Source organism: Lotus japonicus, chromosome 4 (assembly GCF_012489685.1).
Source record: "Lotus japonicus ecotype B-129 chromosome 4, LjGifu_v1.2".
Classification (NCBI taxonomy): Eukaryota; Viridiplantae; Streptophyta; class Magnoliopsida; order Fabales; family Fabaceae; genus Lotus; species Lotus japonicus.
This window is the reverse complement of record NC_080044.1, coordinates 1,397,953-1,414,849: the sequence shown is the minus strand read 5'-3', so window position 1 is coordinate 1,414,849 and position 16,897 is coordinate 1,397,953. Positions and strand designations below refer to the sequence as shown.

The 16,897-nt window shown below is 39.7% G+C and overlaps 1 protein-coding gene across 9 annotated transcripts; it reads right to left on the bottom strand.

The window, feature by feature from the left end:
- Window positions 1-146: 146 nt before the first annotated feature.
- Window positions 147-16,159, bottom strand: LOC130710363 (CSC1-like protein At1g62320). Of its 9 annotated transcripts, none has more exons than XM_057559585.1 (13): window positions 15,428-16,159; window positions 15,093-15,248; window positions 14,483-14,618; window positions 13,845-13,946; window positions 6,804-12,281; window positions 6,657-6,696; window positions 6,312-6,460; window positions 5,041-5,298; window positions 4,789-4,910; window positions 4,435-4,543; window positions 2,835-3,262; window positions 2,559-2,653; window positions 147-459 (listed from the first exon to the last, which is right to left on the bottom strand). In XM_057559585.1, the coding sequence occupies exons 1-5, from the start codon at window positions 15,739-15,741 to the stop codon at window positions 11,793-11,795; spliced, it is 1,197 nt and encodes a 398-aa protein (XP_057415568.1). In that variant the 5' UTR covers window positions 15,742-16,159; the 3' UTR covers window positions 147-459; window positions 2,559-2,653; window positions 2,835-3,262; window positions 4,435-4,543; window positions 4,789-4,910; window positions 5,041-5,298; window positions 6,312-6,460; window positions 6,657-6,696; window positions 6,804-11,792. The 9 variants fall into 9 exon arrangements, with proteins under 9 accessions (XP_057415568.1, XP_057415571.1, XP_057415572.1 ...); XM_057559588.1 differs by having other exon boundaries at window positions 147-456; XM_057559589.1 differs by having other exon boundaries at window positions 2,840-3,262.
- Between the last annotated feature and the right edge of the window lie 738 nt (window positions 16,160-16,897).

Sequence of the window (16,897 nt, the reverse complement as noted above, 5' to 3'; positions counted from 1 at the left end):
CCCCATTCAAAAGCCAATCCATAAACAAAATCCTTCCAAGCTATTCACGCATAGAATGCACCAGAACTACCAGCACAACAACACTTTAAACTTAAAGATTGATTTGATAGAACAATTATAAAACATGGTAATACCCCTCTCAAAAATAATAGACACGGCTATCCACATCCACTAACAACCTTGCCTCCATAAAACATATGCACCAGCACCCTCTCTAACAGTCATCAACATTAAATAGACATTCTATTTGTCACACTACAAAAGCATTGCAAAACATAGCACAATAAATATTTTCCACAAGTGTTAAAGTACAGACAAATCATTATCTAATCTTCCATATCAATTGAGGCAGATGCGCTCCCACGCTTTAAAAGCTGAACAAAAAGAAAGAATTATATAGTATAAAAAACAATTATATAGTAACTTGAGGCAGATGCGCTCCCACGCTTTAAAACCCTACTGCAAAAAAACAAAATTACGAAAGTCAAAACCAAAGTGTGCAAGAATGTTGCAAACATAGGTTTTGGAAACCAGCAGCAAAAATCAGTAAGCTGTATTGCAATCAAATATATGATATATTATATATGTATTATACAATATTTAATTGTAAATCAAATAAATATGTGCAGGATGTGATAAAAGAGGGAATCATTGTGGAAATTATCAAACAAGTGATGTATACTACATTTCCAGGAAGGATGAAAGCAGATGATTTTGATTTTAAATGGTGGGCATGTCAAGCAATAACCTCTTTTGTATATAAAGCAGATACCAGAAACAGAATGTAAGTTGAATTTTGATCTGTATAATTCAAATTTGCTCCAGTGCTCCTATCTATGTTTTTATTATCTTAGCAAATCTTCTAATCTGATGTACTTGGTAACAGGGCACTGGTGGAACAGGGGTGCACAGAATCTCTGATTCGTTTTCTTCGGAGGAAGAATAAAAAAGAAGAAATAGACGCAGAAAGTATTTTGTCTAGTTTGGAGAAGCTATTAAAAGAAGGCGGGGACAGAATAGGCAAATTAATTGTTGAGAATGATGGTAGGGAAGCAGTAAAAAATATAATGGGCAGTGGCATTAAAGAGGAAGATAGGGAGACTGCTATGCATGTTTTGGACATGCTTCCATCAGCATACCCTAAATCAGAAAAGAAGAAGGCTTTGCTCATTGCGATTGCGGAAGAATTGAAATGCATTCCAAAAGATATAACTGCGATGAAAGAAGTTTTAATTGAAAACTTGGGCTTTCTAAAAAAGAATGTGGTTACACTTGCTGATTTTGGTAATTACCAAAGACCCAGCAAAACAGTCTCTCCTTTTTTTTTTTGCTTATCAAAAAAAAAGGAGAGACTGCTCCTCTACTTGACGGGGCATGCAGGAGAGTACAAGACTAAACCAACAATATGGGCAATCTGGCCAACTGAGAAGAGAAAGGGGCCAAAGAAAGGGGTTGTCATCACAGATTCAGTCCTTTCCTCATCTGTTCAGTCCTTTCCTCATCTCTTGATTTATCCCATAAAACTGTACTAATGAAACATAATATTGCAGAACTATTCTGGGAACACATGATGGCAGACCTACAAATGAATGAAAAGGCAACACTGACAGTTTTTATGGATACCTGTTCATCAGGAGCCTTTTTCAGAGGAGCTAAGAGATGCAGAGGGGTGGTTTTTTATGGAGCATGCAATTGGCCGCAGTTTACTTTTGATGGCAACTTCATGAATTCACTCTTACCTATCCTTCGAACCCTCACAGGCAGAATCACTCATCAGGAACTCTATGAAAGAATCAAAGAAAGCTATCTGGCTTTGAACAATTGGGCAAAAGCAGTAATGTTCTGCACAGAAGATGCTGTGATGAAGTACTTGGTAGGATAGGGTTGTAGTGTTTGTGGCTCCTAGGACAACATTTACTATCTAGACAAGGATTCATTTTGATTTTGAAGAATTCATTTTATTTTGAAGACTACTTTTGATGGCAACTTCATGAATTCACTCTTACCTATCCTTCGAACCCTCACAGGCAGAATCACTCATCAGGAACTCTATGAAAGAATCAAAGAAAGCTATCTGGCTTTGAACAATTGGGCAAAAGCAGTAATGTTCTGCACAGAAGATGCTGTGATGAAGTACTTGGTAGGATAGGGTTGTAGTGTTTGTGGCTCCTAGGACAACATTTACTATCTAGACAAGGATTCATTTTGATTTTGAAGAATTCATTTTATTTTGAAGACTACTTTTGATGGCAACTTCATGAATTCACTCTTACCTATCCTTCGAACCCTCACAGGCAGAATCACTCATCAGGAACTCCATGAAAGAATCAAAGAAAGTTATCTGGCTTTGAACAATTGGGCAAAAGCAGTAACGTTCTGCGGAGAAGATGTTGTGATGAAGCACTTGGTAGGATAGGGTTGTAGTGTTTGTGGCTCCTAGGACAACATTTACTATCTAGACAAGGATTCATTTTGATTTTGAAGAATTCATTTTATTTTGAAGAATACTGTAAAAGGGTTTCTTTTGATTTTGAAGACTACAGTTTCTAGAAATTTACCTTCAAGCATGTACTATTTTGATTGTTTTTTGAAGTTCTTCTGCATCCAATTACTACATGCCCATATCTATTTGAATCTAAAGTGGATGTACTCCCTGCAACAACATAGCAAATAGAGATATTAGGATCTGAATAGATCAATCAAAGTAAAATTGTCTACCATACCATCCAGATCCAGTGCAATTTCCATCCAACAAAGTGGTTATTTGACATGGATCTGGAAAAAAAAACTATGTAAAAAAACTAGACCAAATTGAATTAATTAAGGGTCAATACCCTACAACAAAGGGAAGGCGTTTGAGATCTAAACTCAGTTTTCTCTCCTCATGGTATCAGAGCTTCTTGATCCGTATCCATGGCTTCCGCTCTTGTTGATTCTTCTTCTCCGGTATTTGGCTTTGTCTACAGTGTTTGCTACTGAATCCCCTGTTCGCAAGACTCCACGATCTAAACTCAGTTTTCTCATCAGAATATTGGAGCAGATCTCCATCAGGTTTCTATGGCTTTGAATGAGGATATATCGAATTGAAATAATTGAAAGGTGATTGAGAGTATTTGGCATGGACTCAAAGGTGGTGTGGTGCGGTGGTGTGCTGCTGACATCGAGATTGTTTCAATTCAACCATGAAAGTGTTAAAGTACAGACAAATCATTATCTAATCTTCCATATCAATTGAGGCAGATGCGCTCCCACGCTTTAAAAGCTGAACAAAAAGAAAGAATTACTCACAACGTGACGTATAAAAAACATAAAATTGCACATCCATAATATATCTAACAAAATTTAAAGGCTATTCTCTAAGATTGTTGACCCAAAGAATCTATACTACTGTATATACTATACTAATTCACTGCTACACAAAAATGCCAATGAGTTCATTCCGCAATCGACTAGCAAATTAAAATACCAAGAGAAAAAAAGAAGACACTAGGAGAAACAAATTGATGAGGTCTATAATTCTGCAAAAAATCATTTGAATTAACTATGAAGTCCAAATGTTCACTTTACATGGACCCTTAATCTTCCCCAAAGTGTTTTTTTATCTTCCAAAAAGTGTAGCATATAGTATATACTAAATGTGCAAAAGCCAAATTGCATGTGTAGAGCTTAATACATAATAACCTCCATTTCCATTGTGGCGCCTCGCTTTGCAGATAGCATCAAAGTAACATGGCTTCAATTTTTTTAGTATTAAAAAAGAAAGAATTTGATAGTAGATTTACAACCTCCATATAGTACATCTCACTCAAGCTTAAATCTTAGTATTAAAAGCTGAACAAAAAGAAAGAATTATATAGTAACTTGCAGTAAAAGATTTATAGAAGATTGGTAGCTAGTCAAAACCCATTAGATAGTAAATTTGTTTAGCTAGTAAAAAAACCCATTGGATAAAAACATTAAAATATGAAAATAGTACTCATAGTCCAAACCCACTAAATAAAAGACAAATATAAAAGTAAAATTCTTTGTTCTTGCAGAACCTATATTTCCAACCAAGCACTACTAGATCAAAACAATTGTAAAAATACAGGGGCCACATACTACTACTCTATAAGAAATTGAAAAGGCAAAGGGTAACCGTGGCCTCCATTAGTCCCCCCTTGCCTCCCCCTGTCCAAATGGTCACACCCAAACAGTAGCTAGGTACAAACAAATTCTCCCAAAAGATGCCTATTCCCTAAACAGCTCGACTATCAAACTCTTTAGAAAAGAAAGAAAAATAAAAAGATTAAACCAACATGTATATTTCACTTGGATTACTATATTCATTTTAAAAATCACAAAATTATTATGAACCTTAATAGCAATGTGTACGTAAACACATTGCTATTCTAGCAATCAAACAATAGGTTGCTATTATCGAGAGTTTTGTACCTTTAAGCAATTTCCGCAGCCGCCTTGTGTATTTAAGATCTGATCGCTCAAGCTCATTAGCTATCCTCTGCTTCTTCTTCTTCAGCCTGGATCTCTTCCACCCATCACTCTGCAGAAAACAGAATATTAATAAGAACAACACAAAACAAAGAAGTACCTGCAGTTAGATAAAAGATGATAGTAGATAAGATGGCAAGCCCTTGCTCATGGCATACAATACAGTTGCATATATACTTATCTGAAGAACATAATAGGCAATGACACTCCCAAACTCTTCATCACACACACACACACAGAGAACACATTCTAGCAAGAACAGACTCAAATCATCACCAGTAAAATCATTCATATTACCTCATCACTATCACTGTCAGGAATATCATCATCGTCCTCTTCATAATCATCATCAGCAAAATCGTAATCATCATCAGCAAAATCGTAATCGTAATCGTTACATCTATCCATGATCAGCAAATCTAGGGTTTAACAGAGAGAAAAAGGAGAGAACGTGAGGTTTTACTTTCCAATACAAAAAAGGAAAATGTTCACTACACACGCTAGAGAAGAAATGAGAACTAGTCTCTTAAATGTCCAGATCAAACAAACCTCAGGGGAGGCCGGTGAGACTTCAAATCGGGAGGAGAACGCTGCGATGTCTGGCTTCAATGGACGGAGAGAGAAAGAGGAGGTAGTGGTGAAGCGATTCAAGCCGGGAAAGGAAGGTGGTGGTGGCGCGGCTATGGAGGAAATGGTGGTGGCAGCGCCATTTGGGAATGGAGGATGAGGCTGTTAGGGTTTTTGGACAGTGAAGAGAGTGAGGGTGAGAGAGCTCTGTGATTTTTTCTTCACTGCTTTGCACGGTTGCTATTTTTAATTACAATCAGTAATAATTTGTTATTGTTATGAATATAAATTAAATACTATTTAATGGTTATATTAAACTATTTTGAGATCTATAGGGTATGAAAACATATTTTCCTCAACAATATCTATTTCAAATTTAATTTTCCATACATGTGTCATAATTGTTTGTTATTTAAAATATGTGATTACAAATTTAGAATTATGTTTTTTAAAAATAAATTCCACTGCTTAATAATGTCTTTACTTTTGTTTGAGTAAAATATGAAAATACCATATATGTTTTGTTGTTAAGGATAAAATGGTTAACAATAACGTTTTAAATTGAATTTAGCAACAGAGTTATGTTATAGGAAGTACAATGTTTGTGAAAGACGATTGATTGATTGAATTTTTTGTGGAACTGTTTCAATTGTCCAAGATTGAAAGTTAGTAGCAAACATCTTTACACATGAAGTAGAAAGATGTGGTAGCTCGTATTGTATATGGAGTCAACCTCATTGATTCTTATTATAAATACATCAAACTAAATCTGCTACTCCACTATATCTAAATATGAGTTAAAAAAATAATTTTCAAATATACCATTAATAACTGTCTTAGCTGTTAAACATAGTCATTTTATCTCACAAGGAACACAATCATTTCTCTTCTCATCTATGAGTCAGAGATAATGTCAAAACTCCTTTGTTAGTTTGAGGAACGAATTCACCGCACATCATTCTCAATGAAAATGTGAAGAGTGATATTGAAAATTTGCAGAATGTTACCAAATCCTTTGTTTCTCTATAATGTCAACTACAATCCTAAGTATAAAGAGAAAACATGATGCACCAGATATTTATCTCTTCTTCCATATCAACATATCTATAGTCAGAATACTTATAGTAGCCCCTAAAAAATCGAAAGCGTAACAAAAAGAACAACACAACAGATGGGGGAATGGCTAAATCAGTCCAGCAATATCTGTTATATACTTATATTATATGGGCTCCATAAACATAAAGATTAACTACCACACGTCTAATAAAACTCATGGCTTTGTGATTCTATATTGCGGACGAAACTTGATAGCCAACAATTCAGTGCACGTAATAAGTCATTCCAATTTACAAACCCCAAAATGACAAGTAGCCTATCTGGAGTCCTATTCATTTGTATGGACCTGGAAAAAGAAATTACAACTTTGCTTTCATTTGTGCAAAGAAGAAAACCAGTGCACTAAAGTTTTCAAGCTTTCCCATGCAATAAGATTTCTAAATCATTTAGTAATGAAGGAAATGATATTCAAAGTAATAAAGACAACATTAATAAAAAAAAGTAATAAAGACAACAATTGGCCAAGAGAGTTTTTCATGTACCGGTTATCATTACATGCTCCTACGAAGCACTCACAGAGGCCTGTCATAAAAAATATAAATCTGAGAAAAATAAAAAATCACCTTTTCCGTGGTTATAGATACTGAGTTGTACAAATGAAAAATGCACTTGAAACCAAGATGGTTTACCTTAAACAAATACCAGCAGCAGAAAAAAATCGAGCAACAAATAGGAATTTTTCTTCCCTCGGATATAGGAAAACAATCTGCATGGTGTTCACCAATACTGCCAAATGCATCAAATGTAGTAGCCAAGGGGAAAAAATCAAGCAAGCTATAGCTACTAATGTATGACAATGTATATGCAAAAGAAAACTGACAGAATAGATGGAAAATAAGAGGCAAAACGAACACAACTTTATGCTCATACCTTATTTCCTATCATAAAAATTCAAAATAAAAACAAAAGATAGGTGAAGAAAAAATTTAAAGAAATTTGTGATAAATTGATAGAAATTTGAAAAAAAAAACAAAACCTATTTCTTCTCCTTGCTTGATTCCAGTGATGGTGAAACAATAGTAATGAATAATCAGAAAATGAGACACTAACTCCTTAATCTCCTTCAACATCTAAACTTCTTGAAAAATGAGATCATTGGTCATCACTCATCACACCAAAATTAAGCTGCAATCTCCACTCCAGGAAATAGGGATAAAACACTGCATAGTTATTCCTAAATCATTAAGCTCTGAGATAAAATGTCATTAACATGACCATGGACGGAGCACCTATGCATCATGAAAACCAAGGACCAAGAGTCCAAGACCCATGAAAATAGAAAGAGAAGAGAAGGATGATTTTCCTATTACATAGTGTTCTGGGAATGAACATTGAAGGAAGGGATAGTACCTAGAGAGTGGAAGAATGTGCTTGAGAGAGAAAGAGAATGAGAGAGAGAGTGCTGAATTTCATGTGCTATTTTATAAAATGAGCCAAAAGTCCCTTACAATTAGTATCTACCTCCTATTTATAGAGCTTGGGTACTACCTATTGGGCCAATTGGGCCTCTGAAGTTGAGGCCCAACTTAAGGCCAGGCTCTCGCCCTTGGGCGGGCCAAACCCTGGGCGTCGCCCCTCTAGGGGCTCGCCCAGTACACTAGTCCACAAGACACCGAGCTCGAAGTATGAGAGCTAAGTGTGTCTTTTAAATGCTTTTACATGCGTCCTATGGTGTGCTGGAATCTAAGCTGCCAACATGGCTTGAGGAAAAAAGAAGAAGACTACGTCGCCGACATGGCGTAAGCGAAAGGAAACAAGCATCTTTAGTCACCCAGTCCACTGGTCTTGGTGAGCAACCCAAACCGGCAAGTCCACAAGTCCACAGGCAGCGGGAACGATCGCTTTGTACTGACGATTAGTTGGAGTAGGCGAGCGTCTTTCGTCGGCGAGCTAGGTGACAGGTGTTAGTCATGTACTGATCATCCAAGTGTTGGCTGGCGATGCCCTTGGCGGGCGGTTAAACTTCATTGGCGACACCATTTATTAGGCGATGGCATTTAGTCTTCATGGTGGCGAGGCCTTTCGCGCTTTCCCTTGTTTCAAAAACCTTTCAAATCTCTAACTGCTCCATGTGATACGTCAGTTACGTCAGTTTTCCCCTTTCTCCGCAACCGTCACCTCACTCCTCATAACTGTCCAATCATGCGCAGTAACTCCTCATCACACGCGTCCCACTTCCCAAAAGCCATAATGACTTCCAACCTTCCACACGCGGCCGACACGCGTCACCCTTCCAACTTCCCTCCTTTGCCTATAAAAACCCTTCTTCCCTACAATCATCCCTTTCCGAGACCTCTCTTTACTTCTCTTATCGCTTACCAAGCTCCCTCTTCCAACTTCCGCTCTGGTGCCGTCGCCTTTCACCCCTTCCGCTACCCACTCTTCACATCCTTACCTGGTGAGTCCTCGTTCCCTTATCTCTGCATCTCATCTCTACCCGGCCGCAAGTGCTTGAACCCTCACAAGAGTAACGCAAAGTCCTCCTTCGCCCGGAGATACTTCCGCGTGGCGGTTCACCCCGCCTATCCTGAGGCCTTTACCCTTAGGGACGGGACTGCCCTTTTTCCCCTCTACTGGACGGAGAAGCCCAATGGGATTACCGACCCTTCAGAAGAATCTTTGTCTGTTAACGACAAAGCCTTTTTAAATCTCCTCGCCCCGCTTCCTATCCTTGACTGCTCAACAGTCCTTGAGGGCGCTCGCCTCTCAAGGACACCCAAATACTTAGGTCACTTATAGTTTATTTTTATCATCGTCATTTCTCTCTCGTTTTTTCATCATCATTTTCTTTCTTACCCCTTATGTTGCTACTGACCCTTTTTTTTTATTTATTGTTGCAGAAGATATGAACTTCACCAACGCCGAGCTCCTGAAAGCCCGCGAGAGGAGAATGGCCCGTTTCTCTCCAAAGTTCAACACTGAGGGCGATGGGAAAAAACGGGGCGGTGCTGAGAACCAAACCGAGGGCGCCCAAGCCCCAAAGAGGAGGAAATTATTTAAAGTCTCCTCTGTCGCCCCGGAATCTGCAGTCGCCGGCTCCTCCAACCCCAGCGCTCAACCCATCACTGCCGCTGTGTCCAAAGGCAAGAATGTTGCCAAAGCCTCCGCCAATGCTTCCGCCGCCACGGCTACCGAGTCTGCCACTGTCACAGCTCCCAATTCCGCTACTGGTGATACAGCCACCGTTGGCGCCGCCAAATCCACTACTGTAGGCGCCACAACCGCAACTGCTGACCAGTCATCAACTGCTGGCACAACCACCAACACTTCTCAACCCTCAGCTGTTGAGAAGCTTGCCGCCATCAACGCCACAACCGCTGCCGCGTCTTCCAATGCTCCCGCCGGGGAGAAAGAAAGAGAAAAAGAAAAAGAAACCCCCAAGTCTCCCCCTCGCCAAGTCGCACCTCCTAGCTCGCCTCCAACGAATGATGGGCGTTCCATGTCTCCCCCGCCTCATCAAGAAGAAAGACCTTCTTCTGATGCCGCCACTACCTTTGAAGCAGCCCGGATCGAGCAAGCTCCTGGCAACGAGGGCGGCTCTTCTAGCTACTACAATATGCTTCCCAACGCCATTGAACCTTCAGAGTTCTTACTTACCGGCCTCAACCGTGACGCCATAGAAAAAGAAGTTTTGAGCCGGGGTATTAATGAGGCCAAGGAGGAGACCCTTGCTTGTCTTCTACGCGCTGGGTGCATCTTTGCCCACGCGTTTGACAATTTCAACGCCGCCGCTGCTGAAACTGAACGGTTGAGGGCTGAGAATGCCAAGCACCAAGAGGACGCCGCCGCTTGGAAGAAGCGCTTCGAGACCAAGCGGGCAAAGAAAAAGTCCAGGCCGACAAGTTGATTGGTACGGCGGGGATTAAAATCGGCGAACTGGAGGATCATCTGAAGCTGATGAGGGAAGAAGCGGATGGCCTCGATGCAAGTCTCCAAGCTTGCAAAAAGGAAAAAGACCAAGCTGAGAAGGACTTGGCTGCCAGAGGCGAGGCGCTGGCTGCTAAGGAGTCAGAGCTCGAAGTGCGCGCTGAACTGGAGTCAGCGAAAAAGGCGTTGGCGGAGCAGGAGGAAAAGTCTGCTGAGTCTTTGGCTTCGGCGAAGGCGGATTTGGAGGCGGTGATGCGAGCTACTTCTGAAGAGATTAAGAAGGCGGACGAGGCTCATGGGGCAGCCCTCGCCGCGAAAGATGCCGAAATTACTTCCCATCTTGCGAAGATCAAAGAGCTTGAGGGCGAGCTGGCGGTGGAGAGAGCCAAAGCCGTTGAGGCGAGGGAACAAGCCGCTGACATTGCTTATGACAACCGTGAGCATGGCTTTTACCTCGCCAAGGACCAGGCTCAACACTTGTTTCCTGACTTTGACTTTAGCGCCATGGGAATAATGAAAGAAATCACTGCTGAAGGACTGGTTGGTCCTGATGATCCTCCTTTGATTGACCAACACCTCTGGGCCGCAACTGAAGAAGAGGAAGAAGAAACAGGAGAAGAAGAAAGAAATAATGAATAGTGTAATTTTAATTTTTACCTAACCTTTACCGCCATTGCTTTCACATCGCCTTTGTATACTTTGTAAATCTCATTGAATGATTGTTAGGTTTAGGCGATTGTTGCATGATTGCTCTCGCCGTAAATCCTTTTGGTCGCCGCATTCTTATTGTTAAAAAATTTAAGAATGAATTTCATAGTTAAACGCCCCGACGCCCGGAGTAATAAAATACTCAACATCCTGAGTGACCAAGCACTCGCCTTCCACCTTATTCATTCGCCGACCTTATATCTTGCGCTATTTTTCACGCGTCATGTGATTGAATTACGCCTAACGATTTCGTGCATTAATTTTAACTAGGGCTTGTTGCTTGGCATTTCTCCGTCAAGACTTTAAACATTTTCCACAAAGGGATAAATGGCCTCCATTCTTGAGGGCTTTGCCCGGGGCTTTGCCCGCTCGTGGCTTACAATGCTTGGGTCCCAATGGCCATTTGGGGGTCTCAAGACTTTTGCCTAGTTAATGGCGCTCGTCGTATTCTGGCGAGACTTACCCAGCACATCGTTTACGGGACCGGCGATCACATCAGACTTTCCGGGGGGAGATTCCCAGGCGTCAAAGGCCATTTGTGGAATCGCCGCCACCTTCAGGGTTCCAGCAAGCCCCTTTGGGGATCAAGCTTGTCCCACCTAGTGATCGCCGTAATTCTTTATATCGATCGGCAATTCCGATCGTCAGGGAATCCCTGGAATCTTTGGACATGAATTTCATGAATTTTCGTTTTATTGATGGAGCGCCTCGTTAAAAAACTCATTTCGGAGAAAAAGAGCACGCTTTTGTTATGGCAATACATTGGAGAGTTTGGAGATATTTTTAGAAAATTTGAAGATATCTAACTTTGGCGAATTCACTTTGTTCATCAGAAGTTCTTCCTTGGAGCTCCTCGCCTTTCCATCTTTCGCGCGCTTTCTTTTGAAAGCATCGTCCTCCTTGTCAAGAATATAAGTGCTAGCGCGAGCACGCATCTCTTCCATCGATCGTGCAGGCTTGCGTGTCAACTTGCTGTTCAACCCTCCCGGTAACAAACCATTCTTGAATGCTAGAGAACAGGCTCGAGGCTCCTCATCCTCTACCTAGACCGATGCAGCGCTGTACCTTGCCATGTACTCCTTCAGTGACTCTCCTTCTTGTTGGCGAATGTTGTATAAATCATTGATCGTCACCGGCTGATTCTTATTCGCCGAGAATTGCACTAGAAACTTGGATGAGAAGTCTCTGAAATTCGAAATCGATCCGCGCGGCAAAGTTGTGAACCATGCCATCGCCGTCGATTTGAACGTCGATGGAAACATCCTGCACTTCACCGCATCTGATGCCGCAATTATCACCATCTTCGTGTTGAAATACAGAAGATGATCCTTCGGATCAGAATCCCCGCTGTAAGAATCCAGAACCAACGTTTTCATATTATCTGGAGGACTGCTTGATCGCCGCTCCATTTTCACCGGTTTAATCCCATCATCCAAGCTGTTATTTTTCCTAGACGAAACTGCATTGGCTGGACCTCGAAGGCGAGCCAATTTCGATTCAGAATCCTGCAACCTTTTCTCTGCCTCCTCAAGCTGCACATCATTCACAATCTTATATTAACCACCCAATAAAATCTACACCTTTAGTAGCTATAACACACAACAAAGCTTCACTTCATAACAAACAAATCTATGATAACAGTGATAAAAAAACAGCATTTTTGTATATATCACAAGAAAAACCAAGATACCCATGAAATGTGAAAGCATGATATATGGAGGGCCACAAAAATCTCAATTGGAGGGCCTTATATATGGAGCAATTTGGCCAGAAAAGTGATGTAAAGTATACTCCTAACTTGAATTGGTGCAGAAAAGTGAAATTAGATGTTGAAAAGTCTTCACTGACACTGTATGTGTTCAGGAAAGTAGAAAAAAGGCAAAAAAAAATGGGAAAATTTATTATGATCATGTAAAAAGTTGTGTAAAGTTACACATTTTGCTTTTGACCTGGTACATCAGGTTTTTTGTATTTTTTAGTTATTTTGAAAAATAAAATAGTTATTATATGATACAATTATTCAGTAAATAATTAGAGAATAATTAGGATTAATATAAGATTAACCCAGGTGGTAATTATTTACCTTAATTAAGTAAGGTAAATAATTAGAAGTAAAAAAAAAAAATTTTAAAAAAAATTAACCACCATTAATGTTAATCAGATCTACCCAAACTTACCCCAACTTACCCCATCTACCCATCCATATACCATTCAATTGAATTAAACCATTTCAGATTATACCCATCTCTCCCAACGAAATCAAAACTCAAAAGCTCCAGAAGATTCATCTCCCTCATCTAGGGTTCCAAGTCCAGAACACCTAATCCTTTCCTTCTCCCTCCTTCGAACCCACCCCATCCGGAACACTACATCCTTCTTTGTCGTTCCAAGCCTCCATTCCCCCCTCGTTAGGAGCTTCCATCCTTATCCATGGATACCTTCCGTCCTTATTGTCGCCTCTTTTGGGTCGAGGCTGGGTGTTTCATTGTTATCGCCTATCCCTCTTTCTCCCACGCGTAAGTGTTTCGATTCCCTCTACGGTTCGACGTAGGGTTCCTAGGAGTTCAGGTTTATAGTGGGTTTATGGTCGTCAGTTGATCGAGTCTGTACTCTTCCATTAACTTTTATCGCTTTCCGTTATTAGGGTCATCTCCATCTTTGAGTTTCTTCATGTGCATTGATTCGGGAGGGGTGACTTAGTTTCATTATTTTCTCTTGAGGTTTGGATTATTTCCTTCTTGGCTCTCTTTTAATGAAGGTTTTTATTTGATTCAAATTTTCACTGCCATTATTGTCTTTATAATTTGTTCAACCTTACGATTCTAACCCTCGAGAAATCTGGGTGTTACTCTCCCACCCCAAATGATTTGAGGATAAATTAACTTCCCTAAAAAATTTACTTCCTAATGCACTCTGTTTCACAATTCACATACATCATTTTATAATCAATTTGACAATTAGGAATTTAACATTGCAGCAAAATCTGAAACTTGCGAAGTATGTTTCACACGAAGTTTCTTAAATTCACAAATACCAAAATCATTGAGATGATTAATGAACATGATATTTTGGGAGTAAAGTGTATAGCAACCAACCTGGTGAGTAAGATAGTTTTCCGGATGATTGACTAGAAAAAAGTGCTCCACAAGCTCACTAACAGATTCATCAGCATCTGGTGGAATGTTTCTAACAAGCACCTGAAAATAACATTTTGATAAGCAAAATATCATGAAGAAATATCCCATATATCTTGAAGTTAACATGGGAAAATTTAACCAATAATTGCAATTTCACCAAACTTATCAAGCATAAAGATGCTGACAGATTAAAGATGTGTTGAAATTATGCTAGCCTAAATGCCTAATGACTAGCAAATCCACACCAGTAATCGACATTTTTTTCACCATTGCTTTGCCCACTTATCGCCACTCGCCAGTTTATTATTATGCTAGCCTAATGACTAGCAAATCCACACCAGTAATTTACATTTTTTTAGAACAGAAAAGTGTAAAACATACAATAGAGATCTACCTAGACATATGAGTAAGTAGCATGCCACCCTAACACAAGTAACATAAAACTAGAATTCCATTGCCCCATCTCAAAGTTGCCCAAAAAAGATAAAAGAGTGTACATATATAAAACAGAAAAGAGAAGAGTGAGCCATTATATTAAACCAAGAAGTCTTGCAGAGAAAAACTCCTAAATAGAAATGGAGAAAGATTAAATTTACCGAAAATTGATCAGGGCGGCGTTTTTGTGTGGCCAGAAATTCCAATCTCATTGAGGTGACCTTTTCATACTCCTTCAGCAAAATATAGCATGTCCAGAAAGTAAATGCATAAGCAACTACTATGTGTGCCCAATACCTGAGGTAGAGGGTAAAATTTTAGTACAGCACAAGATTCAGTAACAATTTTAGAAAAGCCAACACCCCACAATAACTTATGTATTCAAATAGCGATGTGAATGCTCCATAATAAGTAATTTTGCAACTTCAACAGGCAAGATTGTGCATAAAAAGAAAGATAATAATAATAATTATAAACAGAGTGGATAAGTAAGTGATGTTGTAGGAAAAAAAGTAATTATGATATAACCAAAGTATCTAGAAAGTAGATGCAAAGGGATTGACATTTTTGCTGTAAATTAAGGCTAGCCTTAGTTAAACACTAGACCTGAAAGCCCTCATCATAGCAAATCCATAAATATTACTATATTAGGTCAAGAACATATCTTGACATGAAGGTTCTTTCTTTAAGACTTGAAAATAATTAACTAAATAACGTCAAGAAGCAGCAGCAAAACTTTAATTGCCCTGTATGATAGTTGAAAGTTAACACCTTTGAGATCCACGCTGGACATTTGAAACGGAGATTTTATCAATGTCACTAGCAGTTATGTTTTTCAGCCCAGTTCCTTCAAGCCCAGTACTTGTCCAGTTGACAGGAACCAGAACTGCCCATGCCAGGAATGCTATAGGAACAAAGATTTTAAGCCTGCCCAAAGAAAACACAACATTATCAGGAATGTACTCTCCTATGCTGATGTAAAATTCACACACTGCATGTTTGAAAATCCTTGAACAATATATTCTATAGCCAAACTCCAACTCAGGATGCCATAATTGATTCAGAGAAAATAGAAGCTATCATAGTCCATACTCCATAGTTCATACCCTATCAAGTAAATCCTCAAGTAAACAACAGAGTCCAATCCAGCATGGTCAATAAGCTCAGGCTCAGGCATTCGGAGTGCAGCCGGCATCCAATTCAAAAAAATGATATATGACCTCCAATCTAAGTTGACAAACTTGCGCATATACGCTCCTCCGTGCACAGGGTCTGTTCTTAAACCCTTGAGGTACCATTTTGGAAAGTACACCCTATCATTAAAAGGCTGAAGCCTCAAAATAGCAAACGCCACAAGGAAAATAACCGCACTCAAGATGTTCAAGGCAGCCGCAAGCCCAATATCGGAAAGCGTAGCCATTTAACCTTCCCTGTAGATAAAAAAAACAAATCTTTTTCCTGTAAAAAGCAATTCAAAGAAATGGGGTCGAATGAGGTGGAGAATAGGTGGGGGAAGTGGCGGGCGAGGCGGGGGATGTCGGCGTCGGAGAAGGAATGGGATTTGAGGAAGCTGACGGTGGCGAGGATGTGGTCGACGGCGTCGGGGAGAGGGAGGTTGTTGGGTTGGGTTTTTGGGTGGATTAAGGTTAATGTTGTGAGGTAACGAAGGTTTTCGCGGTAGGTTGTTCTGAACTTGATGTAACCGTTTGTGTTTGGGTGACGGTAGGGGATAGGGTTAGGAGAGTGAGAGTGAGAGTGAGAGTGAGAGTGAGGAGAAGAAGATGGAGTTGGAAGATGCAGAGAATAGAGGATCATCTCTATTTGGATTTAGCAGAAAATGTATGTCAGTTTTGTGTGGTTGGTTGTCTACTGATAAGTATTAGAATATAGCTAGAGTGCAAGGACCAAATCTTCAAATACTTCCTAGTTAGTTAGAAGAGTTAGTCTTGTGTATAAGTATCAGTGTCTTTGTAATGTTCAATTAACTTTTTACAATGTAAACCTTTACTCTTTGCTATGGCTTCTATTAGCTTTTGGGTTTACAACTTTATCAATAAGCAATGATGTGATGAATATCCATGCTTATACTGATAGATATCATGCAACCATCTCTCTTTTGAGCTTTTGTTTGTTTGTTTGTGATAGTTGTAATGGTGTTGCCAATTTTCTAGCTTAGAATTCTAGCTCCTTTCTCAATTTTGTTTGAGTTGATAAGAGTTTTTTTCCTTTGTTTCAGCCTTATGTAATGGCTCATGAACCGGTTTAGTTTTTTCTATTGACTGGGGGAGGGGGCTGATTACACCCTCCCGACCAGCTAAGTATAGAACAGGTTTGAAGAAAGCGAGGATATACTCAACCTTATCATCATCGGGTTTGGCAACTTTATTTCTTAATCTTTTTTTGAACTCAACTTTATTTCTTAATCTTATTCACTTATATTTTTAACTACACCAAACACATTTCAATTCAAATGATTTAAAATATAAGAATTGAATCGAGTTCAGATTCAATTTTTTTCACTAAACACGGTTAAAGCGGGTTCTCCCAATCAAAGTCAGATAGGAGTCGGCGGGCAC

What these genes read in the sequence shown, in the direction of transcription:
- LOC130710363 (XM_057559585.1), bottom strand. Translation starts at nt 15,741, where the DNA reads ATGGCTACGCTTTCCGATATTGGGCTTGCGGCTGCCTTGAACATCTTG. An exon ending in TTGAGGATTTACTTGATAGG is followed by an intron (nt 15,249 to 15,427) that starts GTATGAACTATG and finishes TTCTTTGGGCAG; the next exon opens with GCTTAAAATCTTTGTTCCTA. An exon ending in GTCCAGCGTGGATCTCAAAG is followed by an intron (nt 14,619 to 15,092) that starts GTGTTAACTTTC and finishes CCTCTACCTCAG; the next exon opens with GTATTGGGCACACATAGTAG.